Raw genomic sequence first — 25,865 nt, 5'->3', positions numbered from 1 at the left:
GCGAGCACTATTGTGTTAATTTTGAACTTCTGAGTATTGAGTAAAGAACAGCTGCGAGGAGACCTGGAAATGAAGAGGGATTGTTGGAAGAAACCAGCCTATATACTTGAGGAATGCCTTAACTTTAAAAAAGTCAAAAAACGCATTTATCAAGGGGAAGTTAAAAATGTTTTTGGAGAAGAGGTTTTGCTTTTGTTTCCACAGGAAACAAGAGGTTGTGAGTTCATTACAGGTTAATATAGATCAGGTTTGATCAAGGGAGACTTCCTGAATCTTGTCAGGTAATATCTATCAATGAGGGTTATAGCTGGTCTTCCCTGGACTTGATCATTAGCTCAAATTTTGTCAAGGACCTTAAAGATGCCTTTACCCACATTCATCAGGAAGCAGTCTAGAGAACATGATGTCCACATTCCTAAGAGTTGGGCTCTGGGAGGCTTTTGGCTATTGGCTATTTCATGAATTGTAGATGTTTGTTCATAATTTAGGGGGATATAGAAATATAGGAGTATAGGATTAAAAAGACAAATATGAATCTCAGATATTTTGTATTGGCATGGATTTTGGTATAGTAACACAAATTTAAAGTTATTTTTCTTCTTTCTTTTGTTCTTTTTTTTTGGTTTTTTTTTTGAGACAGGGTTTTACTGTTTAGTTCTGGCTGTCCTGGAACTCACTTTGTAGGCCAGGCTGACCTTGAACTCACAGAGATCCACATGCCTCTGCTTCCCAAGTGCTGGGATTAAAGGTATGTGCCACAAACACCTGGTTTAGTCATTTTTCTTATACTGTATATATGTTTCTACTCTTGTTTGGGCTATTGTGCTTATGCAGTTCATTTAAAAATACAATATGTAGATAAGAAATGAGATCAGCAGTTAATCTATAGTAATAATCAAACCAGTAGTGATATTAGGTACATTTTCTGGATTAAATGGGTATATTTTAGATAGATAAATGTTCTTCAAACACTTCAAAGATCTATAGAATATCTCATTTAAAATGTTTTGTTAACATAAGGTATTTTACGACAATGAGACCCATCTGCTCCTGGCAGTACCAATTTACTTCAGAGATGATGGTCACTGAAGACACTCCTTATGGAGTTTGTCTTCACTGTGGAAAGCTTAGCCACTGGGCAAAGAAATGGCTCTTTCCTTTGATGGTGATGTGCTGTGAGGACTGGACATACAGAAAACATGGGGGGAAATTTGTTGAAGTTCGTCAAAACAAGGTAGGACAGTCCTTCAAAATTCCGGATTTACAGAAGAATTTGCAGACATTCTCCAGGACATAGAAGAAAGCAACTGACAAACTTTGCCAAGACAAGGCAGGAAATCTCTCAAATTTCCTGCTTCACTGGAAAGTCTGCTGTATGTTCTAGGCCTGTAGCCTGAAGATGATGCCCCAACATTGCAGAGGAACTTTGGATAGACTGTGCAGGCAGCAAGATGTCTCTGTTGTTAGGTAATATTGCATCCTTCTGCGTCTTTGATGGAGTTAAGGACTAAATAATTAGAGTTTCAGTGTTCCTTCTGATAGAAAGTAGGAGTCAACTGAGATGGGATGGACGGTAGAGTGTTTTCTCTGAGTTTGCTAAGTACAAATGGACTGAATATTGTAAATGTAACTCTTCTTACCTGATAACTGTTTTTGTTGTATATGTTTACTATGTTAAAGTTAAAATTTTTCATTTTTATTTAGGCGCAAAGGGGGAATGTAGAATATTATTTTAAGATGTGTTACATTTGTTTATGTTGTTGAACATTAGTTTGTTGCAAAGATGTGTTGCATTCTCTTATGTTGCATTTGTTTAACTTTGTGAAGTTGTTACTTTGCCTGTCTAAAACACCTGATGGTCTAATAAAGAGCTGAAAAATCAAAAGCGAGGCAGGAGAAGGGATGGGCGGACTGGAGACAGAGAATCAATAGAAAAAGAAATCTGGGGGAAAAGGAGAAGGAGAAAAATAGAGCAGGAGAGATCAAGGGGTGGGGAAAAAAGGGGGGGGGCAGCCAGCCGTGGAGTAAGAGTGAAAGTAAGGTTACAGAAGAAGATAAACAAAAGCCCAGGGCCAAAAGGTAGGTGGGATAACTTAAGAAAAGCTGATTAGAAAAAAAGCAAGCTAAGACCAACCATTTATAAGAAAGAATAAGACTCTGTGTGTGGCTTATTTAGAAACTGGGTGGCAGACCCCTCCCCTCCCCAAGCCAAAAGATTAAACAGAGTAAAACAACCAACATTTTAGGAATTTCCAGAGGTCCAGATATTGGAATCTGAGGATTCCAGCGTAAGAGAGACTGGCAGAGTGTGCTGCTGTAGTTATAAACCCATCACTTACATTGATACAAGAGGATCATGAATTAAAGGCCAGTCTCAGCATCTCAGCTACACAGGGAGTTTGAGGCCAGCCTGGGTTGTGTCAGAGTTTGTCTCAAAAAAAAAAAAAAAAAGAAAGAAAGAAAAAAAAAAGTACAAATTCAAGTGCTATGAGAAGAGAGATTGGTATCATATCTGGATAAGATTTTATTTTGAGATGGTCTCACCACACAGCCTCAGGGATGGGCCTGGGAACAATGAAGGGACAGGACTTCCTAGCCTACTGTCTCAGCCTCCTAAATACTGGGATTGCAAGGTGAGAGCATCGTACCTGGGTCGAGGATAGGGTATTAAATGTATTTTAAAGGATTGGCACAGATTGGAAGAGGTTGGGAGGGATAAATTCATTCATAGGTAGAAATGGAGATGACGCCTTCACGTCCAAAGGCGACTAAATAACAAAGGCGCGTGTTGACCTTGTATTTCAGGTTGTTTTTTTTTTTTTAACTTTTCTTTTCTTTTCTTGTTTTTGTTTGTTTTTCGAGACAGGGTTTCTCTATAGCTTTGGAGCCTGTTCTGGAACTCACTCTTGTAGACCAAGCTGGCCTCGAACTTACAGTGATCTGCCTACCTCTGCCTCTTGAGTGTTGGTTTTAAAGGAGTGTGCCACCACCACCCAGGCCAGTCCCATCTTGTATTTCAAAGGGGGAAGTTTAGCTATCACTGTTGTAAAGAGATATTATTATTATTTTTAATTTGTCTGAACGTAAAAACAAGAGGCCGGGCGGTGAGTTCGAGGCCAGCTTGTTCTATAGAGAGGGAGTTCCAGGACAGGCTCCAAAGCTAAAGAGAAACACTGTCTTTTTTTTTTTTTTTTTTTTTTTTTTTTTTGGTTTTTCGAGACAGGGTTTCTCTGTGGCTTTGGAACCTGTCCTGGAACTAGCTCTTGTAGACCAGGCTGTCCTCGAACTCACAGAGATCCGCCTGCCTCTGCCTTGCAAGTGCTGGGATTAAAGGCGTGCACCACCACCGCCCGGCTGAGAAACACTGTCTTGAAAAACAAAACAAAAACCAACAAGAGCCCGGAGTGGTGGCTTAATGGGGAGGCTGAGACAGGAAGATTGCTAGTTCAATGCCAGCTCAGGCTGTAAAAGCAGTCCAGGCCTGCAAGAGTCACCTAGCTTGACCCAGTCTCAAAAACTCAAAACCACATACAAATAAAACAGACACCTCCCTACCCCCAGTGATTTGGATATCAATAGTCCCCAATTTGGTAGGTACTGCTTGAGCTCAGGGAACTGCGATTGCCTCATTGATAAGTGTGCTGGATGATGCATTACTTTGACAATTGATTGCAAGGGCTTCGCGATTCTCGAAGCGTGTCTCCCTACGCTTGCCGTAACCTGGACTGGACCATTGCATCCTGCGGGTGTGTGAGTGCAAGAGGCTGAGAGAGCAGAGCGGAGGGCGTGTGTCGGGCAAAGCACAGAGCCCTGGAGGACGCCTAGCTCCCCGAGCCCGCCACCTGCCCGTCCTCCTCCCCTGACCCCGTCCCTCCCCGCGGCAGCGGCCTGGTCGGTACGGCTCCCTCGGGAGCAGGTGAGTGGCGGCGCCTTGCTCCGGGCACCCCCGTGGCCCCCGGGCGGTGGCGGTGGCCGGCCGGGGAGGCGGCCTCGGCGCACAGTAATGGCAGCGCTGTGAGCCGGGGAACGCGAGCTGACAGCCGCCGCCGCCCACCCTCCGAGCCGGGGGCTTCGTCCTTCACGCCTGCGGGTTGCCTCCCTCCCCGGGCCCCTGCCCTCGCCCTGCTTCCGCTAAAGGTAACCCTGCTGAAAGCTGGGGAGCCGGGCTGTGGGCGCAGGGAAACTTCCCTTCCCGGCGAATGGGTGGCGGGGATGGGGCGGAGGAACGGAGTTAGGGGCGACCTGGCGGAGGGGACCGGGCTGCAGGCCTGGCAAGATGGTGTCCTGTGAGTGACCTCGGCTACCCAGACTTCTGACCCTTAAGCCTAGACCGGATCCCAGGCCTCCCCGATCCGCTACCGGCCGCCCCTCCCTCGGCCTCATTTTCCTCCTAAGGAGGGAAGGTGAGCGTGTGCTCTCCGGCTTATTTACGTGCGCACATTGAGACCAAAGTCTCTGTTGAAGAGGGTGGCATCAATCTCATCCATCCTAGCCACGAGTATTTTCACTTTTGTTTCCGCAGACAGTGAAGATTGATAGCTTTGGGGAGGAGTATTCTACGTGCATGCTGCACCTCCTGCCTCAACACTTCTGGGGTGGTGAAATAAGAGTCTTTGGCTCTCACCAGCACTTGTTTACATACTAGAGTCTAGAACCCTTTTCTACCATTACGTGTGTGCAAGTAGTACATCTTTGAATTTCTATTGTTATAACTTACCCACCCCCCATATTCCTGGTTGGATGGCGGTACCCTCTAAGTTTCAATTTGTAGATGTAAACTACTAAGTAGGAGCTGTAGCCAGTGCTTCAACACGTGCCTAGTATGCAAGAAGCCCTGGGTTCAACTCCAGCACCGCCTTCTGCAAAAAAAGGAGAAAAAAAGCACGTGCGTGTGTGTTTCTTTATTGACTTCAATAGAAAGTTCCCAAACCTAGAACTTACCTTAAACTCACATTCATACACAGTATGAAAGATCACTTTATTCTCTTCTTTCATCTTAGTGTCATTCCACGACATAAAAGTGATCTAATTAGCTAGTTTGGTTCATTTTTCCCCTATACAGTATTTGGAGGCCTTTCCCAAAAAGTCACAAATGAATTAACAATAATGGACATTTTTTTTTTTTAGTTGCTCCTCCCTCCCCCATGCTGTTTATGAGTAGTGGGACTGTTTGGTGTGTGTGTGTTGGGGGCGGTGTGGTGATGGTTATTATTTATTTATTTATTTTTTTGCTTGCTTGATTGCTTTGTTTTTTGTCTTTTTGTTTTTCGAGAGAGGGTTTCTCTGTAGCTTTGGAGCCTGTCCTGGAACTAGCTCTTGTAGACCAGGCTGGCCTCGAACTCACAGAGATCCGCCTGCCTCTGCCTCCCAAGTGCTGAGATTAAAGGCATGTGCCACCACAGCCAGGCGATTGCTTTGTTTTCTTTGAGACAGGTTATATGGGGCTCACTGTGTAGATCAGAGGGTCCTCACCTGCCTCTTTCACCCCAACTGCCTTTACCAATTGAACCGCTTTCATAGACCCACTGGAATCTTTTATATTTATGATGCTAGTCATTTGTTAAATAATGGTCCTTAGCCAGGCGGTGGTGGCACACTCCTTTAATCCCAGCACTCGGGAGGCAGAGGCAGGCAGATCTCTGAGTTTGAGGCCAGCCTGGTCTACAGAGTGAGTTCCGGGACAACCAAAGCTACACAGAAAAACACTGTCTCGGAAAACCGTAAATACATAAAGGTAGTTTTCTCTTAGAAGAGCTGGTTCCTGTGCTGAGCAGTGTTGCAGGAGTTAGGGCTATGACTTTGAACTCTGCTGAAATGGAGACAGTAGATGAAACAAACAGTGGACTAATGGTGCTCTGGAGGAAAGAAGTACAAGTGATCGGGAGAAGTGGGTCCAGATTCTGTGGTTGAGAAAGGCCTGTCTGAGGTGACCCTTGACTTATTTTAAAAAGCCAGCAAGAACAGGTCTTTGAAAGAAATGCAAATGGAAAGCCCTGAGGTGGAGTGGACTAGAGTCCAGCCAACTGGAAGCAGCTAGAAGACCCTGTGGGAGTGCTTGAACCATAGCCAGGGGCCAGGGTTTGGTTTTGTTGTTTGTTTGTTTTTATTTTTTGCCAGTTTTTTTATTTTTTTGCCTGTTTGTTTTTCAGAACAGGGTTTCTCTGTAGCTTGGGGGCCTGTCCTGAAACTAGCTCTTGTAGACCAGGCTGGGCGGGATGGTTATGGTGCACACCTTTAATCTCAGCAATTGGGTGGCAGAGGCAGATGGATCTCTCTGAATTCTGGGCCAGCCTGGTCTTCAAAAGCTAGTTTCAGGACAGGCTCCAAAGCTACAGAGAAACCTGGTTTCAAAAAAAAAAAAAAAGGTTTTGGAATTTGAAAGTCAAGAGTAATTATCTGATTTATAGTCTTTAGGTTAGAGAGTAGATGTCAAAAGATATCCCCCACCCGGGGTCTGAGTTTGGCCTTGGACCATTAAAAGACTAGTAACAAGGTTTCCAGCTACGTTGAAGATACTTGTTGAACGTGTTGTTATAGTTTGGATAAGAGTGAAGTTGGTGGAGATAGGGGTGTCTCTTGGGTTTTAGAGCTAAAACTGAGGATGATGGTACCATGTAAGGGATGGGGAAAAGGTGAGAGAAACAGGAGCTTATATAGAACGGAGTTGGAGTGAATGTCTTATGAGTGAGTCATACAGTTTGTTCATTGATTTCAGGAGGGTTTTTCAAGGTATGGACCCGGCAACTGGAATAGTGAAAAATAAGACAAATCTCTGCCCTCATGAGAAGTTGAAAAGATGGATATAGAGTTTTATCAGTCTTTAGCTGGTGGCCCATTGAATAAAATCAAACCTTAGATTCACAATTGGAAAGGTTCAGTAGGGCATAGAATTGAAACCCTCTTGTCTCCCTCTTAGTTTTCCCTGGAGACAAATAATGTTAACTTTCTTACATGTTTCCAAAGACATGTTTCTGTGCCTCTAAGCGGGTGTGTATATATTCTTTGCAAAAATGGTAGCACACCTTACTTTGATACTTTGTAATTTTTAGAGAATTAGATAGTCCTTTAAAAGTTACCAACAGGTTAAGGACACCTAAAGAAAGTCTGGGAGGAAAAGGAGAACGCTGCAGGGAGCTGCACCATTTTCTGGTCTGCTCCTTGCCGTTGTTTAGTATGTGACTTACAGATGGGATTTCTGGCAGGCTGAGTGTGCTTAGTTAACCCAGGCCTAGCACATGTGCTGTGTCTCAGGCTGGTCTTTATGTTTGGGTATTTCCTGCATCAGTCCCTTTCCGAAAGTACAGGGATTCCTGATGTGTTTACATTGCTTGCTCGGGTGTATGTTCTTGGAAGAACATTACTTTATTTACAAGAAACTTGTACTTTTCCACCTTGCCTGCCATTTCTTCAAATGTGCCAGAAAATGTTAGGTATTTATTAAAAGGAACATTTTCTTATGTGTACTACCCACTGCAGTAAGTTCATCACAGGGTCAGCCCCTGGAGGTCAGTATTAGAAAGACTTAAAAAAATAAGGCTAACACCAGGCCTGAGGGTGGGGAATGGGTAGGTAGGCTCCGCCTCTGATTGATTCCAGCCACTCAGGGTTCAGATTAAACTCAAGGTCAATTTGAATTTAGCAGACCCTGCTTTAAAATAAAAATCAGTCCAGGTGATGTTGGCACACTCCTTCAATTCCAGCACTCCGGAGGCAGAGGCAGGGGGCTCTCTGAATTCGACTTCATCTTGGTCTACAGAGTGAGTAACATGAGAGCCAGGACTACACAGGGAAGCCCTGTCTCGAAAAATCCGAATAAATAGTAAATATGGGCCTGGACATCACTTATTGATAAAGTGGTTGTTTAGCGTGTCTGGGGCCCTGTGTTCCATCCCTCCTACTGGGCAAAAGCAAGGAAAGATAAAAGCAGAACTTTGGTGTGGTGGAGTTGGGAACTGATTCAGTGGTACACTTAATAGGCCTGTGGAGACAGGGGTGCCGGAAAAGAAAGGGCATTGCTCTGTAGGTGATCGCTGTTGGAGGTGTGTGGACTTGCTTCCTTCCTTCCTTCCTTCCTTCCTTCCTTCCTTCCTTCCTTCCTTCGTTTCCTCTCTTTCCTATTTTTTCCAGACAAGGGCTCATCATGTAACCCTGTCTCACTGAGCCTGCCTAGTTCTGGGGTTAAAGGATAACATGCCACTACACCTAGACCTGAATTCATTTGTATTAGTCAAATGACTGGTCAGAGTGATCTGTTTAGATTAAAAATGACTGGTCAGAGTGATCTGTTTAGATTAAGTCTTAGTAATGTATCATGTTAAATTGCAGAAGTTAGCATAATTCTTGTGTTGCTGTATTTAAGAGCTCTTGAAACATCTAGGCTGGAGATATGTTTGGTAGCCTGTTTACATAGCATACGTGAAGACCTGGGTTGGATCCCTAACACTACTGGGCAGGCCTGGCTGTAATCCCAGCACTGGGGAGATGGAGGCCAGAGCTACATAAGACCTTACCTCAGGGGAAAAAAAGCATTAGATACATCTGGTGTTATTACTTGATATTTAGCTTTTAATTGGGACAGACTTAATTGAAATTTTAGAATATATTATGAGCCTTAAAGTTTTAGGACCTTTACCATTGCTGAGATTGTTGTTTGTTTTTTGAGACTTGGTTTCTCTGATAGTCCTGGCTGTCCTGAAACTCATTATGCAGACTAGGCTGGCCTCAAACTCAGAGATCTGCCTACCTCTTCCCACTGAGTCTTTGGATAAAAGAGATGTTCCACCATGACCGCCTAAGATTCTTAATTTGTGTGTGTGTGTGTTTGTGTGTGTGTTGAGACTGGGTTTCTTCTAGCGCGACCTGATTTGGGACTTAGTAACCTTAATCACCCCCCTCACCAACCCTCCCCCACCTCTGAAGTGAGAGTTGCAGGATTTTACCTTGCCTGTCTCTGGTTGTGTTTAGCTCTCATGAAATGTTGACCATTTTGAATTCTGTCGACTAAATGTTTTAGAGGGGAGATAGGAGTTTTCTTTAAGTTGCTTTAAGTTTTATTTATTTTACTTTGAGATCTGGTCTTGCTGAACAGCCTAGATGTAGTGGTATTTTGTTTGTGTTTTAACAGATAAAGCTTGCCTGAAGTCAAAAAGTGGTGGCACACACCTTTAATCCCAGAGTTTAGGAGACAGGGGTCTCTGAGTTCAAGTCCACCCTGGGCTACCTGAAATCTATCTGAAAGAGAAACAGCTCTTACAAAGGCGGTCCGAGCACTTGGGCTCCACGCCTTTAAGTCCAGCACTGGGGAGGTGGAGGCAGGGGTGATATATATGCCTGGGTGGAGGGAGGAATCTAAGGTGAGAGAAGACCGGAGCAGTGCTGCCTGAGGACAGGGTCTCCCTTTTGTCTGAGCGTTGGTAAGAACTCTCAGGGCTGGTGCTTTGCTTCTCAAACACTCAGCTTCCATTCTAACATCCGGACTCTGGGTTTTATTTATTAAGACCAGTTAGTGGTGGTGCACACTTTTAATCCCAGCACTCGGAGGCAGAGGCAGGTGGATCTCTGTGAGTTCGAGGCCAGCCTGATCTACAAGAGCTTGTTCTAGAATAGGCTTCAAAGCAACACAGAGAAACCCTCTTTCAAAAAACCAGAAAGAAAAAAGTTTTAAAATATGTTGTGTTATGCTTAAAATGCTCAAGTGCTCAGGTGTTAATGTCCAGTTTGAAGGTTTCAGTTAATTAAAGGTTTTTCTTTATTTTATTTTATTTTGGTTTTTCGAGACAGGGTTTCTCTGTAGCTTTGGAGCCTGTCCTGGAACTAGCTCTTGTAGACCAGGCTGGTCTCGAACTCACAGAGATCCGCCTGCCTCTGCCTCCTGGGTGCTGGGATTAAAGGCGTGTGCCACCACCGCCCAGCAAGGTTTTTCTTTTATAGACTTAAACATTTAGTGTTACCATTGTTAGTCATTGAATTGTAGCCTCATAAGGTATGCCAGAAGTTTTCATAGAACAAGTTGGCAGTTTATCATGCTTTGTTTCTCTGATGTGCTCTAAACTTAAGTTTTGCAAGATCTCCAGCATCCTTTGGAAGTTGACTACACTAAATATTTAGTAAGTATATTAACTCAGTAAAATCTTTGTTCTAACAGAAGCTTTTTTTGTAGCACGATTAATAAAAACCCGTAAACAGATAATCAGGTTCAACCTGAAGGCCAGAAAGGTAAAACAGCCAGCCACTGGCTCTTATCTCTCTTCCTCAGTCCGAAATGGCGACTCTGCCTCCAGGAATCTAAGAGACTGTGTCTGCGAGCTGTCTCCTCCTATTGTATATTCCTCTCCAGGGCTGGATTAAAGGTGTGCGCTACTACTGCCTTGTTTGGATGGCAAACTAACGTGGTTACTATTAAAATACAAATGTAATATCACTACACTTTTTTAAAAGACAGTATGTGGTGGAGAGTACTTGTTAAGGCCATATCTGTGAATGGACCTGCACTTCACACTGGGATTAAAAGCACCACTACCGCCCAGCAGCGTTCTTTTCTGTTTTTTTTTTTTTTTTAAAGATGATGTGGATAGAAAAATAAGAATGCAGAGAACAGTAGAAAACTCCATCTCATCTTTGAACAATATGTTTGTGTACTTCTAAATACTGCTTTTTTCATTATTTTTTATACTGTTAAATGGAGAAAATTCAGGAGCAGCTAGGTGGAATTAGCAGTCCTGATAGTATTAACTCATAGCCACCACTTAGCTCATTTCTGAGACCGATGCTGGATTTCTGAGTTTGAGGCCAGCCTGGTCTACAAAGCATACTGGGTCCTACAAGAGCATCAAGTGTTCTCAACCATTAACTAGAACACAGGAGGACAAGGGACAGTTTCAGAACTATCTGCTATGTGATATGCCAATGGACTCTTTCCCACCTGACCCTAGTAGGTGGCTCAAACATGGTTGGTAAGACTTGTATAGTCCATAATGAAAAGCTTTATTGAATTATATTTTTACTAAATCAGTGGCTTAGCATTTTTGTTTGGTTTTGGTTTCTCAAGATAACGTTTCTCTGTGTAGCCCTGGCTGTTTGGGAACTCACTCTATAGAGAAAACTGGCCTTAACTCAAAGATCCACCTGTTTCTGCCTCCTGAGTGCTAGGATTAAAGGTGTGTGCTGCTGTGACCTACTTTGGTATATTAATCATGCATATTTAAATAGTGCTATAAATAGAAATTTAATATAGAAGTGTTCTAAAATGTAATATAAAATTTCATATTTGTGATTAGGGTTGACTTTTAGCAAGAATTAAGTATCTTTGTAACTTTTCTTTCCTATTTTTTTTTTTCTTTTTGGGGGTTGTGTTATGTACTCAAGACTGGCTTAGAACTCACTGCTCTTTTCACCTTCCTCGGTGATGGGGGTAGAGATGTACCACAGGCATGCTATCACATCTAACTTAGTAATTTGAAATTATTTGTAGCCGATGATTTACACTGTGACTAAGGATGGCTTGAAACTCATTATAGCCTAGACTGTATTGTCTCAGCCTCCCAAGTACTGGGATTACATACAGGCATGTGCTACCATTTCTGGATCTGGAGGGTTTTTTAGGGTCCATGGTGTTCGTGGGGCCTACGAACTATATGAGTTCAAACAAACAAACAAAAATCCCACCTCACCAATTCAATGATAAGATCAAAAGAAAGCTAAAAAATTGAATTTCTGAGGGCATTCAGTAGGACACAATCTGATTGAGAATAAAAAGTGTATTGTGTCCCGAATTAGAACAAGAATGGAGAATTCACACAGACGTGTATTTAAACTGTTTCGGCCAGGGATGGACTGATGTGCAGTGGTGGTGCCCTGTGACATCATAGACTTAGTTTGTGTGAGTATGCCTTATGAGGGTCACACTGTCGAACAGTATGTATTCTGGGGTGTATCTCACGTGCAGGGAAAGTACGCAGCCCATATTTATATGAGCTTTTCAGTAGCTTGGAAGGCGGAAAATAGTATTGTGGTTGTGATTTTGATTCGCTTCTTTGCCCTGTGTTCCATCTTAGTGTAAGTTTTCCTTGAATTTAAATGTTATTTAAAGGATTTGGAGAAAATGAAGCAACTTAAAAAGGTGTTCTTTGAGGTTTTAGAGGATAAACCATCTAACATTATTTTTCGTGTTCTGTATTGGTTTGATGTTTGGTGTTTCACTAGGTTGGTGAAAATGCTGGTTGTTCCCTCCTCTTTGCTAGAATGGTTTCCTGCCAAGCATGGCTTATCACTGTATCACTACTGCCCAATGCTGGTCTCATTTCTTGGCTCTGTAAAGAGGAGTGGAGACTACTGCCATTAGAATTGCACACTAGAATAGTTTACATGCCTGGTTATATCGCCCTCACCAAGAAAGTTTTGTTTTTATGAAGCAGAGTTGGAGATTTTATTAAAAGCATTTTCATGTGGCTTACACAGGGAGGTTAAAAGAAGGGTGGTGAGAATGTAGGAGACTCAAATGTGAGTCTGGACCCAAGGTTTCTTAAAAGCAGTTGGACATGGATCCAGGTGGTATTTCATAGGAGTTGGGGAGTGTGTGTGAGGGGGAGTTATTTTAGGTTGAGAATCAGGAAGGATCAAGGCAGGATTTATGAGCCAGGTTAGTGAGTCAGTCAAGTGACCTCTAAGCAGAGAAGTGACTGTCAAGACACAGCTCCTGCCAGAGGAAGCTGTCTTATCTGGAATCTTTTCATGGAAGCTTGGAGTTTGGTGTTGTAAAGGAGTCTAAACTGCTTCCTGTAGTGGGCTAGGTCAGGGGATGCTTAGACCTAGGAGTGAGTCAGTCAACTTTTTGCTTAGGTTATCTCTGATAAGAGCAATTTCTGAGGTTCTTAAAAATAAAAAAAAAAAACCAACACGGCAACTATGTGTTTAGAAGTATGCACACCTGAGTGCTGCCGCTCTCAGGGTCTAGATCTGATTCTGATGTTAAGAATTTAGGACTCCTAATTTGGTCACCATCATTTTGGTGCCTTAATCATGGTAACAAGCACACTAGTACTGAACTCTGTAGCACCAGCCCAGAACTTAGATTTTTACAATGCATCCACGGAACCCAGGATGATGAATTCGGAAGGGTATTCTCTAAAAATGAGTGAAACCATGTAAGAGCTGAAAGAAAGGACGTGACCCAGGCGCTGTCTCCTGATGGCACCTGGTGTTTCTATGACTCTTACCCAGAAAGTGGCAAGAGCAATGGGATCTATCTACTTGTTTATTGGTAGGACTAAAGAAATGTAGTTTATGTCTATAATCCCAGCAAATAGACTAAGGCAGTGTAGGCTTGACTCTAGCTTGTGTCCAGTCAAGCTTGCTTTCTCAAGAAGTGTGTGTGTAGATGTGTGGAGGTCAGAGATCAACCTGTGAGCATTGATTTCTGGGTTCTAAGCATCAAACTCAGGTTGGATTTACTGGTGTGTTGTACACAATACTGGTTTTTTTTTTCTTAAGCCAATTTTCTGTAACATTGCAAGCAACTCATTAGTGCTGTCTGCCAGGCATTGGGCATCTTCTGGCCTCACTGGATCCCATATGCTGAAATGCTTCTTCAGTACTTTTGCTGTGCAACCTGAGAATCTGTTTAAGCTCTCTCTTGGGCAAGCCTGGCATTTCTAAGTCTTAAAGTTCATGTGAGCTTTGCAGTTTTTACTCTAAAACTCTTCCCTGCTTATTTTTTATCTTTACAGTCTTTATTATGTGTTGCCTGCGTCTATGTATGCATACCACATGCATGCCTGCTGCTCATGGATACCAGAAGAGGGTGTCACATCCCTTTGAATTGGAGTTAGATATGGTCATGAACAGCCTTGTGAGTCCTGGCAAGAGGAGCCAGAACTCTTAACTGCTGAGCCATCTCTCTAGCTCCTCCTGTTTATTTATATAAATGTAAACAATCTTTTTCTAAATTATATTTCTAGGAAGATAAACCCTTTCACTTGTTGATTTTATATTCCCTTATGTATAAATCATTTTCCAGATGAAGACCACAGGCAGCAGAATTTGTGGTCAGAGTCTTTATTTAATGTCTTTGCATATTTTTTATGAGAGTCTAATTTCTTCTGCAGTATACTAATTGAAGCTTTTTTATTTTTACTTTTTTATTTTCTGAGACGGGGTTTCTCTGTAGCTTTAGAGCCTGTCCTGGAACTAGCTCTTATAGACCTGGCTGGCCTCAAACTCAGAGATCCGCCTGCCTCTGCCTCCCAAGTGCTGGGATTAAAGGCGTGCGCCACCACCACTCAGCAAAGCTTATCAATCTTTCAAAGCACACACTGTTTATAAACAATTCGATTATGAAATGGTGGTGGCTAGCATTTATTGTGTTCCTGAGTTCATTTGTATTTCTACCCCTTTTACCTATCATGTGATTCAATTATGTGATACTTTAAATATTTATTTTTATTATTTTCTTAATTATGTGTCTGTGAGTATTTGCACATATGCAGGTGCCTGTGGGTGCCAGAGGCATGGGATGAGGAACCAAAGTTGCAGGAAGTGAGCTATCTGTCATGAGTGCTGGAAACCCAGCTCTGGTCCTCCACAAGAGTACTTGTTCATAACCTCTGAACCATATCCCAGCCCAAATTAACTGGTATTTCAAAAACAACCATCTTGTGGGTTTCCTGCTAACATGATTGTTGTTTTTAATTCACAGGTTTCAACACTAAAGTTGCACAATGTCTTTAAAACCAAGAGTAGTGGATTTTGATGAGACATGGAACAAACTCCTAACTACAATCAAAGCTGTTGTTATGCTGGAATATGTTGAAAGAGCAACATGGAACGACCGTTTCTCGTATCCTTTAGTAGAAGCCACAAGAAACACTAAAGCGAAGCCTGTTAAATGAAAACAAGGTCTTAGGTGTAACTGTTCTGGGTATATTTATATTAATTTCACAACCTTCTATCCAAATTCCGAGCACAAATCCTGAGTGTGTGTTTCTGGCACCACTGTGGTCTTTGGGAGTGTAGCAGATGAACCTAAAAGCATAAAATCTTTAGTGAAGGGTCTCACTCCAGCCCACACTTTTTTCAAACTCACAGGGGCCTTGCAAGTGCTGTTATCTTAGATGTAAGCCACCATGCCTGGATTTAACAATAGCAAAAATCTGGTATCAGGGCCTGGAGAGATGGCTTAGAGGTTAAGAGCATTGCCTGCTCTTCCAAATGTCCTGAGTTCAATTCCCAGCAACCACATGGTGACTCACAACCATCTGTAATGGGGTCTGGTGCCTTCTGGCCTGCAGGCATGCACACAGACAGAATATTGTATACATAATAAAATAAATAAATATTTAAAAAAATCTGGTGTCAGTGCTTCTAGTAATAAGATTTAATAGCTATTACCAAAGGAAAAAAAGAACAGGGTAAACAGCTGAGCCATCTCTTCTGTCCTCCCCCCATACTGTGTCTTTTTAATCAGGTAATTTGGTTTATAAGGTTTATTATATACTACAGATAACACAAGTGTATTGGTGATTTTACTTTACCTGTGTGGTTGTGGCACATAGCATGCTTCATGTCCAGAAAAGGATGTCTGCAGCTGAATTAGTAGACAGCTGTGAGCTATCATTGGGTGTAGGAACCGAACGCAGGTCCTCTGACAGCAGCGAACATCCCTCCAGCCCTTTCTGTGTCGTCGTATTTCCTGTTCTTTGTGTTTAAAGTACGTATGCATGACTCCACCCTAAATAGCCCTATGTTTTCAGTTTGTATCTGCATCTTTGGTCTTGATGGCGTACACCTGTATTCCCAGCAATAGAGGTAGATGTAGCAGTTCAGGATTACAGAGCACCATAGCACCCAGGCTGATGTTTCTTCTTTTGATGCCATACACAAGTATCATGTTTTGACAATGAGAACCTTAATAATCAATCTAGAGATATCTATGCTTTATGCGTGGCCTATCCTGAACCACTTGGAGAAAGACTTTATGCAGAAACAAAGATTTTTTTGGAAAATCATGTTCGGCATTTGCACAAGGTAAGGGATGATACAGTTGTGATGTGCCTGTGCTTACAGCTGCAGAGTTATCTGACTAGCTCACTGATTTCCAGAGGAAAACATTCCATCAAATTAGGGTGGTATTTTTTTGTTTTGTTTTTAGAGACAGGGTTTCTCTGTGTCCGGCTGTCCTGAACCTGGAACTCTGTAGACCAGGCTGGCCTCGAACTCAGAGAGATCTGTCTGTCTCTGCCTCCCAAGTGCTGGGATTAAAGGCATGCACCACCACTGCCCGGCTTGACCTAAATTTCTTAAACAGCAGTGTTATTTGGTTAACAAGGGAAATCAATTTGGTATTTCAGTGTTTATTTATATCTGCTACCTAATCTCAAATTTAACCGATTTAAAATGAACTTTTGTGACCCCTGAATGGTCTCTGTAGACCATTGGAACTGGAGATCAGCTGCAATCTAAACTGGAATTTGCCATCTGTCTTAATTAGTAGTTGGGCAACCATCAGGTCTTACTTCATAGTCAAACAACACAGCCTCTCCCTTGATAAGGAATGGATGCCCTGTTGATCCAGAGAGCTGAACAATTAATATTTCTCTTAAGACATGTGGGAGAAATATATTGCTTTTAATGTGTGTTTATTACCCATTGCATGTATTCTTTAGTGTGTGAGTTTATCAGCTTATGGCAGTGGTTTTGATAGCAAGTACTTTAAAATTGTTCAGTGTTTAATATGTTGCATTGGGTCAAAGTTTGACTATTATAAGCTAGTGAGCTTGGCTATAGATAATTCATAACCATGTAAGATATTGATTAATGTTGGAATTTATTAACTTAGGCTGTGATTGGTTGTTTTCTTTTTGTTGCTGTTTTGAGATAAGGTATCATGTTATCCAAGATGACCTCAAACTGCTAAATAGTCTAAGCTATTAAATAGTCTAAGTCTTGAACTCCTGATCTATCTCCTATGCACTGGGACAGTAGGAATGTACTGTTGAGGCTATGTGGGTTTTTTGTTTATTTATATTGTTTGTTTCTTTTGAGAAGCAGAGTCTCACTGTAGCCCTCGTTAGGCTAGAAATCAGAGAACTGTACTAAAGATGCATGTCACTATGCTCAGCACAAATTCTTTGAGAATTAATTAGAATTGAAGCTGCTTATGGCTCAAGCCTATAATCCCATCACTGGGGAGGCTGAAATAGAAGGGTTTCTGTGAGTACAAGGTGATCCTAGGCTACAGAGTGTTCTGGACCAGCCTAGCCTACAAAGTCACATTATCTTAAAGAAGAATTGAAGACTGACTTAACTCAGTAGGCTGCTTATCTAACGTGAAAACTAGGTTTCTTTCCCAGCAGTGCACACACTGGTTGTACTGTTGCACACCTGTAACCCCAGCTTAGGGGAGCATTGCAAGTTACAGGCCAACTTAAGCTGTGAGTGGTCCTGTCTCAAAAACAATTGTTAAAATAACTTTCATGCAGAAATCCATGAATATAGTAGGATTGTTTTCTATTATTTTCATGGTGCTACAGATTGAACACAGAGCTTTGCTCATACTAGGTGAGCATGCTACTACTGATCTACAATCTCAGCTCATGTCATCTGTCTCACATAGAAAAATCTAAGCCAGGTGGTGGTGGTGGCCTCCGAGTTCAAGGCCAGCCTGGTCTACAAGAGCTAGTTTCCAGGACAGGCCTCAAAGCTACAGAGAAACCCTGTCTCAAAACAAACAAAACAAAACAAAAAACCCACTTAATTATAATCATTTTTCCTTTTATTTTGAAGAAATTTTTGGATAGTCACTTTCTTATTCTAAGGCTCACATTTTTTCCCCCAGTTTCATTTGTAGTAAAAAAAAATAGTTAAAATTTAATTTATAAATGTGGATGATAATGCTTGATTTATGCTATCTTTAGGAGTTTGATTCCGTACCTTCTATACTTTTATTGTAATGAAAATGATTAGTACTTTCAAAGCAAAAATGTTTTTTCTGTTTAGAGAGTTCTGGAGTCTGAAGAACAAGTGCTTGTTATGTATCATAGGTATTGGGAAGAGTACAGCAAGGGTGCTGACTACATGGACTGCTTATATAGGTGAGTGCTTCAGAATCCTGACCACTTACAGTACTGCCTGCATTCATAGCTCATTTTTAAGATTATTTTTATGTATATGGGTGTTTTCCCTGTGTTTGTCTATGCCTGGTGTCCTGGGGCCAGAAGGGCATCAGATCCCTTTGGTTGTGGCTATTAGAACTGGAAGAGCAACCAGTGCTCTTAACCACTGGGCTGTCTCTCCACCCTAATAATTTATTTTTAGTGTATATTATACTAATTATTAAGGAGTAATTTATATTATTTCCCAGTGGAATATGGATTACTAATAGGAACTTTGTTAGATAGGTCTACAGTCAGAGAAAGGTGTATCTGAGACAGGTAGGTATGTAGGCACTTAACCCTGTGGAAAAGACAAATGTTTTGAGTCTGTTCCTTCAAATGTGTGGACCACATGGTAAATTTCAGCAGGAAAGGTGCAAGAGCTCTGATTGGATGAAGCTTAGGGTAAATCTAAGCCATGTCCCCATGTACATTTGGAGAAGACTAATGTCTTCAGGCTTTATTTGGCCACTGTTAAATACTTGGTAGTTTTCTTTAAGGTCCTCTAGGCCATGTTGATTCCGCCGTAGCTGTGCTCCCTGCTCTCTCTTCCTGTCTTCCCCCCATTGCTCCGTCTGGCTGTACTCTGGATGACTAATTCTGGCATGCTCTTCTTAATATTCCCCTTTCTAAACTTCCCTTTTCAGCATCATCTCCAGCTTAGGTCTTGTATTTCTATGGTTCTCTGTGCTGCTCCTATTTGATTCAGTCTCGTAGACCATAAAAATAGAACAGTTGTCTATTGCATAATGACAGATCTTAAATTCTAATAAATGTCATTGATTGTTTATACATAAGCTAATATGGTTGTGCCATAACTAAGCACTATAGTCTTAGGGATCCTCTGAAAATGACTAGGACTTGCTCAGCAAAGCAGACTTTTTTTTGGTCTTAATTAGGGTTTTTATTGTGAAGAGACACAGTGACCATGGCAACTCTTATAAAAGAAAGCATTTGAGGTTTTGTTTTAGATGTTTAGCCCGTTCTCATCATGGCAGGAAGCATGGTAGCTGGGAGTATGGTGGAGTGCAGGCAGACATGGTGCTGGAGAAGTAGCCAAGAATTCTACACCTTACAGGCAACAGGAAGTGGTCTGAGACATTAGACAATACCTGCCTCCACAGTAACACTTCTTCCAACAAGGACACACCTCCTAATAATACCACGATGTCCTATGAGATTATGGGAACAATTACATTCAAACTACCACATTACACTTCCCGGCCCTTATAAGCTTGTAAAAATATCATAATGCAAAATTCATTTGGTCCAACTTCTAAAGTCCATATTGTCTGTCAGTCTCAACAATGTTTAAAAGTTCAAAGTTGAAAGTTTCTACTGAGATTCATGCAATCTCTTAACAATAATCCCCTATAAAATTATAATAAACACCACATACTTCCAACATAAAATGGCACACGATATACATTACATTTATCGACAGATAGTAAGTGAATACCAGACACTGACATGAAGTAAGTGTAGCTCTTCCTCTTGGGCCTAGAGAGTCGATAATTTTATCCTGTGTTTTCTGGCTTGGCCACAGATGGGCCCAAGTTTCAGCATCTTCCTGTGGAGAAGCTAGCTCTCCAGGCACAGTCTGCTCTCCCACCCTGCTCTGTGGCAGTGCCTACCTCAGCGCCAAAACACCTCAGTTCTCCTGATTTGCTGGTTCAACAGAAGTATAGTTACTTTATCTAAGTTGCCAATGTAGAAACTGGACTTCACAGTGGCACGGTGGCTTTTAGAAAAGCAAAAAACGTAATTTAAAAGATTGCCGGGCAGTGGTGTCGCATTGCCTTTAATCTCAGCACTTGGGAGGCAGAGGCAGGCGGATCTGAGTTCAAGACCACCCTGATCTACAAGAGCTAGTTCCAGGACAGGCTCCAAAAGCAACAGAGAAACCCAGTCTAGGAAAAAAACAAAAACAAACAAAAAAACCCACTGATCTTTATCAGTTTACTATGAAGTGCAGGTTTATTGTGGGGTTAAATTCTGAGGTATTATTAAAATAATGTTTAGCTAAATTGTAGTGTTTGGAATTTGAAGAGTGAGTGTGTGCATGCTTTTGCCGTTGCTTATACGCATGGGCCTTTAGTGTAGAGCATACTGTGCCATGGGGGGGGGGTCTCCTTAGCTGAAGTGGCTTGGGAAAGAGCTGCTTTCCTTGGTTGTAATTTGCTCTGTGGTCCTATTCATCAGGATGGATTGACAGCTGAATACTTTTTAATACTATTATGCCAGTACTAGGTTTTTTTGTTTTTTTTGGGGGGGGTTTTTTTTTTTGCTTGCTTGTTTGTTGATTTGTCTTGTTTTTTGAGACAGGGTTTCTCTGTGTAGCCCTGACTTTCCTGGAACTAGCTCTGTAGCCCAGGCTGACCTCGAACTCAGACATCCACTTGGCTCTGCCTCCTAAATACTAGGATTGAAGGCCTGTGCCACCGCCTGGCTGTGTTAGTACTGGTTATAAGGCCCTGTGAGGTCTGTAGTGACTCTGAGGTCAGCTAGTTGGTGATTGAGGCAAGATGGAAACCCCATCAGTCCAACTACAGAGCTCGTTGGTTTTATTATACTATACAATTTCTACATGCTTTTAAGAAAATTTGATTTTTTAAAATTTAACAAAGTCTTGTCAACACTTGAACTCAGTCTGTAATTGACTACTTCCCAAACACTAGGATTATAGGTATATGCTGGTTTATGTTATCTTACTTACCCTTGATTGCAGTGTAAAATCACTAACTCCCACTGTCTATAGCGCAGTCATAGAGCTGATGACTATGGCAGTCAGTTAATTGTCCTCTGTAGTATTGGTATGAGAACTGGTCATTCTTTTAATTTTATCGATAAGGTTAGTAATAATGAGGCCTTTTCACAGATGCCGGTATTTAATTAGATAGAAACATAAATAGTGTTTTTCTTCGGTGTTTCTGAGCATTTTGTCTAGGCCATTCCTTGTTTACAGACAATCATAGTCTGCAAGATTATGTATAATGACATCAATGTAAAGAGAGAAATGCTAGGTTCACAAGTAGTTTTGTTTTAAGAAGGGAATCTGTCTCGCTGTGTTCATCAAGCTGATCTGGAATTTTTTGGGCACAGGCTTCCCTATTGTTTTAGCCTCACCAGGTACATAACTATTTAAAAATTATTTAAATAATCTACTTTAAATTTTTTTTTGTTGTTATTTGTTTTAAAACAGGGTCTTGATAGCTTAGCCTATCCTTGAACTTGGTGATCCACCTTTGCTGTCTCAGTCCTTTCCTTATCTGAAAGGCATTTGTTGTTCAAGTTGTATTGTTGAAGGGCTGGGTGCTGGTGCAAACCTTTAAGGTTGGAAGGGGAGAAGGGAGGAAGGGGAGGGGGTGTGCAATATATATGTGTATATCAATTAAAACAATAAAAAAAGAGAACTGGGGTGAAAGCATACTTCGGTACTGAGGCTTAAACCCAGGGTTAGTAGCATACAGGGGAAATTCCTGCTGCCTGAAAATGCGAAGTGGACGTTCGAAGTGTAGTAACCCTTGTAGAAAGTTTGGGGCTAGTAATTTATTTTCACTTTTCTGACTTGTATATAATTTCTTTTGGAGTTATCACTGAATTAGTCTGTAAACTTATGATCCTAAGATTACTATTTTAGATTCTTAACTTATTTATTTTCCTAACTAATTTTGAGTTTAAATCTTGTGTATTTGTGTTTGATTTTTTTAGGTATCTCAATACCCAATATATTAAAAAAAATAAATTGACGGAAGCCGATTTACAATACGGCTATGGTGGAGTAGATATGAATGAACCACTTATGGAAATAGGAGAGGTAAGAAATTACCTCTTTTTTTTTTTTGAAGAAGTGACTGCAAACATAAATTTGTTTTTAAATTTAAATTTGTTATGTGTATAAATGCATGATGTATATGTGCCCTGTTGCATGATAGAGGCCAGAGGATTATTTTGGTATCATTTCTCCCTTTCTACCTGTATGAGTTGTAGATTTAGCCCATCTCTACCTAGTATATAAATATTTCCTAATCAATAAGGATTTTATAAAGCAGCTGCTTTATGAAGATTTTCCATGACTGTTAAAGCCATAGAGGAGGTGGAGCGGCTATGGGACAGTGCCTGCCTCCCGACCTGCTAAGACTGGCAGGCTGAGTTTGATACCTAGAGCCCACCGAGTTCTCAGAAATGTGTGCTGACTCCATGTGTGCACTGTGGCCTACAGGCCCACACACATGTTACACAAACAATTCTGATGTGAGGACCGCTCCTTTAAATGAGAAGTTATTTTTCCTTCTGCTTTTACTTGTATTTTAAAATATGAATATTTCTGTTGATGGGTATTTCTATTTTAAAATGCTAGAATGAATGGGAAGAACTACCTAATTCAGCCTTTGATTTCTGTTCCTGGCAGCTAGCATTGGATATGTGGAGGAAGTTAATGGTTGAACCCCTTCAGAACATCCTCATCCGAATGCTGCTCAGAGAAATCAAAAAGTGAGTGTGGGTTTTCCGTTTGAGCATAGTGACCGACCACTGTGTTCTTAACACGTAGTGGTTATTTCTGTCAATTCTGACTAATTTTGAGTTCACTTTAATTTCTTTCTTCAGTTTTTAATTTTGAAGGTTTTTCTGGTTATTTCTCATAGCAAATACAAAATTGAATTGCCTTCTTCTGATTTAAGTAGTTTGCTATTGGCCAACGGCAACACTACTAATTTCTGTATGCTTATTCTGTATTCTGTGAATGAATTCAGTTACTTTAATAATTTTTGTAATGAATTTGTGGTATATGCCCTCCAACGCCACATGGAAACCAATACTTTTACCTTTTTTTCTTCCCAGTTCGAATGCTATTTAGTTCTTCCTGTCTAATTGCTGCGGCTTAGAGAGGCTGTCTGTCCCCCCATTCAGTACAGTGTGGTGCGGCCTGAAGCCCAGGAGTCGGTTCCAGCTGAAGAGCTGTCTCCGCTAGTCACGCCACATTGTTTCCATCACTGTATTAGCTATAATGATGATGATAACGAAAAGCTGTTTCAAACTTAATGCCTGCGCTTTGACCTTATAATTTTTATTAGGGCATTAAGTTAGCAACTGTGTATTGGCATATACGTCCGCAGATATCTGTGTTCTCAAGCATATTTTGTGTTACACTTTGTTTCAGTGATCGTGGTGGAGAAGACCCAAACCAGAAAGTAATCCATGGGGTTATTAACTCCTTTGTTCACGTTGAACAGTATAAGAAAAAATTTCCCTTAAAGGTAAAAAGTCTACTTCAAAACATGATGAGACCTTTAGTTTCTGAAATTATTTCATTTTTTACTAATAAAATTTTAATTGATTTTCAGTTTTATCAGGGAATCTTTGTGTCTCCATTTTTGACTGAAACAGGAGAATATTACAAGCAAGAAGCTTCAAATTTATTACAAGAATCAAATTGCTCACAGTATATGGAAAAGGTAAAGAAACACTTCATGTTACACATCTGGCAGGATTTTATTTAACAGCATACATATTTAGTATTGCCTTAGTGGAAAAGGTTCTGTTGTATCATTTCTCTTAAGGGAAAAATGCTATTTTAGTTACATTATTAAAATTAACATAATATGGGCTGGATAGATTGCTCAGTGATTGAGAGTATATACAGCTCTTGTAGAGGACCTGTGGTGAGTTCCCAGAACAACCATTATAACACCAATTCCAGAGGCTCTGATGATGCTCTTTTCTGGACTCCATGGGCACCTGTACCCTGGTGTACACATACCTACACACAGGTGCATACATCCACATTCTAAAAAGTTCATATAAAATGGATATTGTTCCACGGTTCAGGTGTGGTGATCAGAGAACAATTTGGGGTGGATTCAATCCTTCCATCATGTGGGCTCTGAGAATCCACCTTAGGGCCTTAGGCTTTTATTATTAGTTTCTTGCTGTTTTGACAACAAGTCTTATAGCCTAGGCGGACCTTCAAGTACAGCGGTCCTCCTGTCTTTACCTGCTGAGTCCTGGGATCACAGATGTGCATTGTTGGCTGGTTTAACCAGCTTTTGGTTTGCAGTGTTAAGGGTCAAGCCTCTTGTTACTGAATGATTTTTGTTAGTTTAAACAGGAAGATAAAATATTGTAAGAGCTAGCGTAACAAGCACCTTTTAAAATCTAGAGACCTTTATTCTCTCTAACTACCTAGAAACTCATTACTAATAGGTATCCAGTAGAATAGAGCCTCATTGAGTGTTCTAATGAGATTGTTATATTTCCAATAACTTCCTTCCATACTTACAGACAACCACCGATCTTTAAAGGGTCACACTTATGCAATTCCTTGGTCAAAGTCCAGAAACTTTATTTCCTTTGCTTCCTATCAGAGTGGTTTCCTAGTCTACACAATTGTATGTAAATGTGCCCGCTAGCATAGTCTTCATGGCTACAATATTGTAGTTTTGTTTTGTTGAAGAATTAGTCAGATTTTTTACCTTCCACCTTTATTAGCTTTTTTTGAACTGCGTTTTATTTGGATTTGATTCCTTTCCATACATGATAATCATTAATAAAAGATCTTGGCTGCCATATTTGACTCACCATGAAAGTCTGTTCTTAAGCCAGGCAGTGGTGGAGCACACCCTTAATCCCAGCTCTCAGGAGAAAGAAGCAGGCAGAAGTTGGAAACCTACAGTTTGAGTTTCATGGCAGCCAAGGCTGTTATATAGAGAATCCTTGTCCTGGGGGCAGGCAGGCGGGGAAGGAGTCTTTAATGTGACAGTTAAGGATGGTTTATGTTGTTCCCATTTTACTTCACATATTGATCTTTACACTCCTGTTTAGTGTTGGCTTCCCATACAGCGGGTGATTTGGGCTGATGAGTAGAGGTAGTTCTTGTTCAGAGTGCAGTGGGGGATGTAGGTGAGAGTCGGTAGCCTAAGTAGATCTGAAGTGACATAAATCTTTTGAGTTGAAATTGGTTATATATAGCTTTTCCATAACCTTACCTGCATTCCCTAGAGGCAGTAAGAGTTGGCTGATGTTAAACTTTTCATCGTAGTTCATGATTATAAGAATATATTTCTGTAGGTTCTAGGTAGATTAAAAGATGAAGAAATTAGATGTCGAAAATACTTGCATCCAAGTTCATATACTAAAGTGATTCATGAGTGTCAGCAACGAATGGTAGCAGATCACTTGCAGTTCTTACACGCAGAGTGCCACAACATCATTCGGCAAGAGAGAAAGAACGGTAAGTGCTCCCAGTGGGCGTATGAGTGGAAATTAAATGATACGTCCGTCCAAGTTTTCTATACTCCCCAACATATTATATATTCTTTTCTGACTCAATATAGTTTAGACTTTTGGAAGAGCATTTTCAAAGTACAGTCTAAAGTAAAAAGATGAATGTGATTATGCTTTTATATGTCTTTGCTTAATATGTTGAGAATTCCGTATCTACAATAGAAAATTAGACTGGGAAAGAAGTATAGAATCAGGAAGGATAAAACAAGGGTGCTCAGTCTAACTCAATTTAAAGCAAAGTACACTGAAATACTAGCTATAAACTGTGAAAACTTTGTTTTGTATACTCAGTTGCTGTGTAGTCAGAACAAATAAAGAATATATTAGGAAGCATGTAGAATACATGGGACTTTTTGTACCCTGACATGGGAATATAAATTGATGCAGCCATGTTGCAAAGCTAACACTGAGTACCAAAGCGCAAGTATATATGTA

General features: G+C 41.0%; 1 protein-coding gene across 2 annotated transcripts in view; it reads left to right on the top strand.

Annotated features, from left to right (window-relative positions):
* Positions 1-3,762: 3,762 nt before the first annotated feature.
* Positions 3,763-25,865, top strand: part of Cul2 (cullin 2) — a 37,952-nt gene continuing 15,849 nt past the window's right edge. Inside the window, exons 1-9 of one of the 2 annotated variants that reach the window (XM_048460897.3) lie at positions 3,763-3,916; positions 14,693-14,833; positions 15,918-16,020; positions 17,992-18,086; positions 21,858-21,963; positions 22,558-22,640; positions 23,308-23,404; positions 23,492-23,602; positions 25,215-25,377. In XM_048460897.3, the coding sequence (XP_048316854.1) occupies positions 14,715-14,833; positions 15,918-16,020; positions 17,992-18,086; positions 21,858-21,963; positions 22,558-22,640; positions 23,308-23,404; positions 23,492-23,602; positions 25,215-25,377 (877 nt within the window). In that variant the 5' untranslated portion in view covers positions 3,763-3,916; positions 14,693-14,714. Of the gene's footprint in view, positions 3,917-3,980; positions 4,138-14,692; positions 14,834-15,917; positions 16,021-17,991; positions 18,087-21,857; positions 21,964-22,557; positions 22,641-23,307; positions 23,405-23,491; positions 23,603-25,214; positions 25,378-25,865 lie in introns of those variants that run through there. The other variant, XM_048460896.3, reaches the window with a different exon arrangement.

Source organism: Myodes glareolus, chromosome 14 (genome assembly GCF_982192425.1).
Source record: "Myodes glareolus chromosome 14, mMyoGla1.1, whole genome shotgun sequence".
Classification (NCBI taxonomy): domain Eukaryota; kingdom Metazoa; phylum Chordata; class Mammalia; order Rodentia; family Cricetidae; genus Myodes; species Myodes glareolus.
The sequence above is the reverse complement of the archived record's forward strand: the minus strand, read 5'-3'. Positions and strand labels throughout refer to the sequence as shown.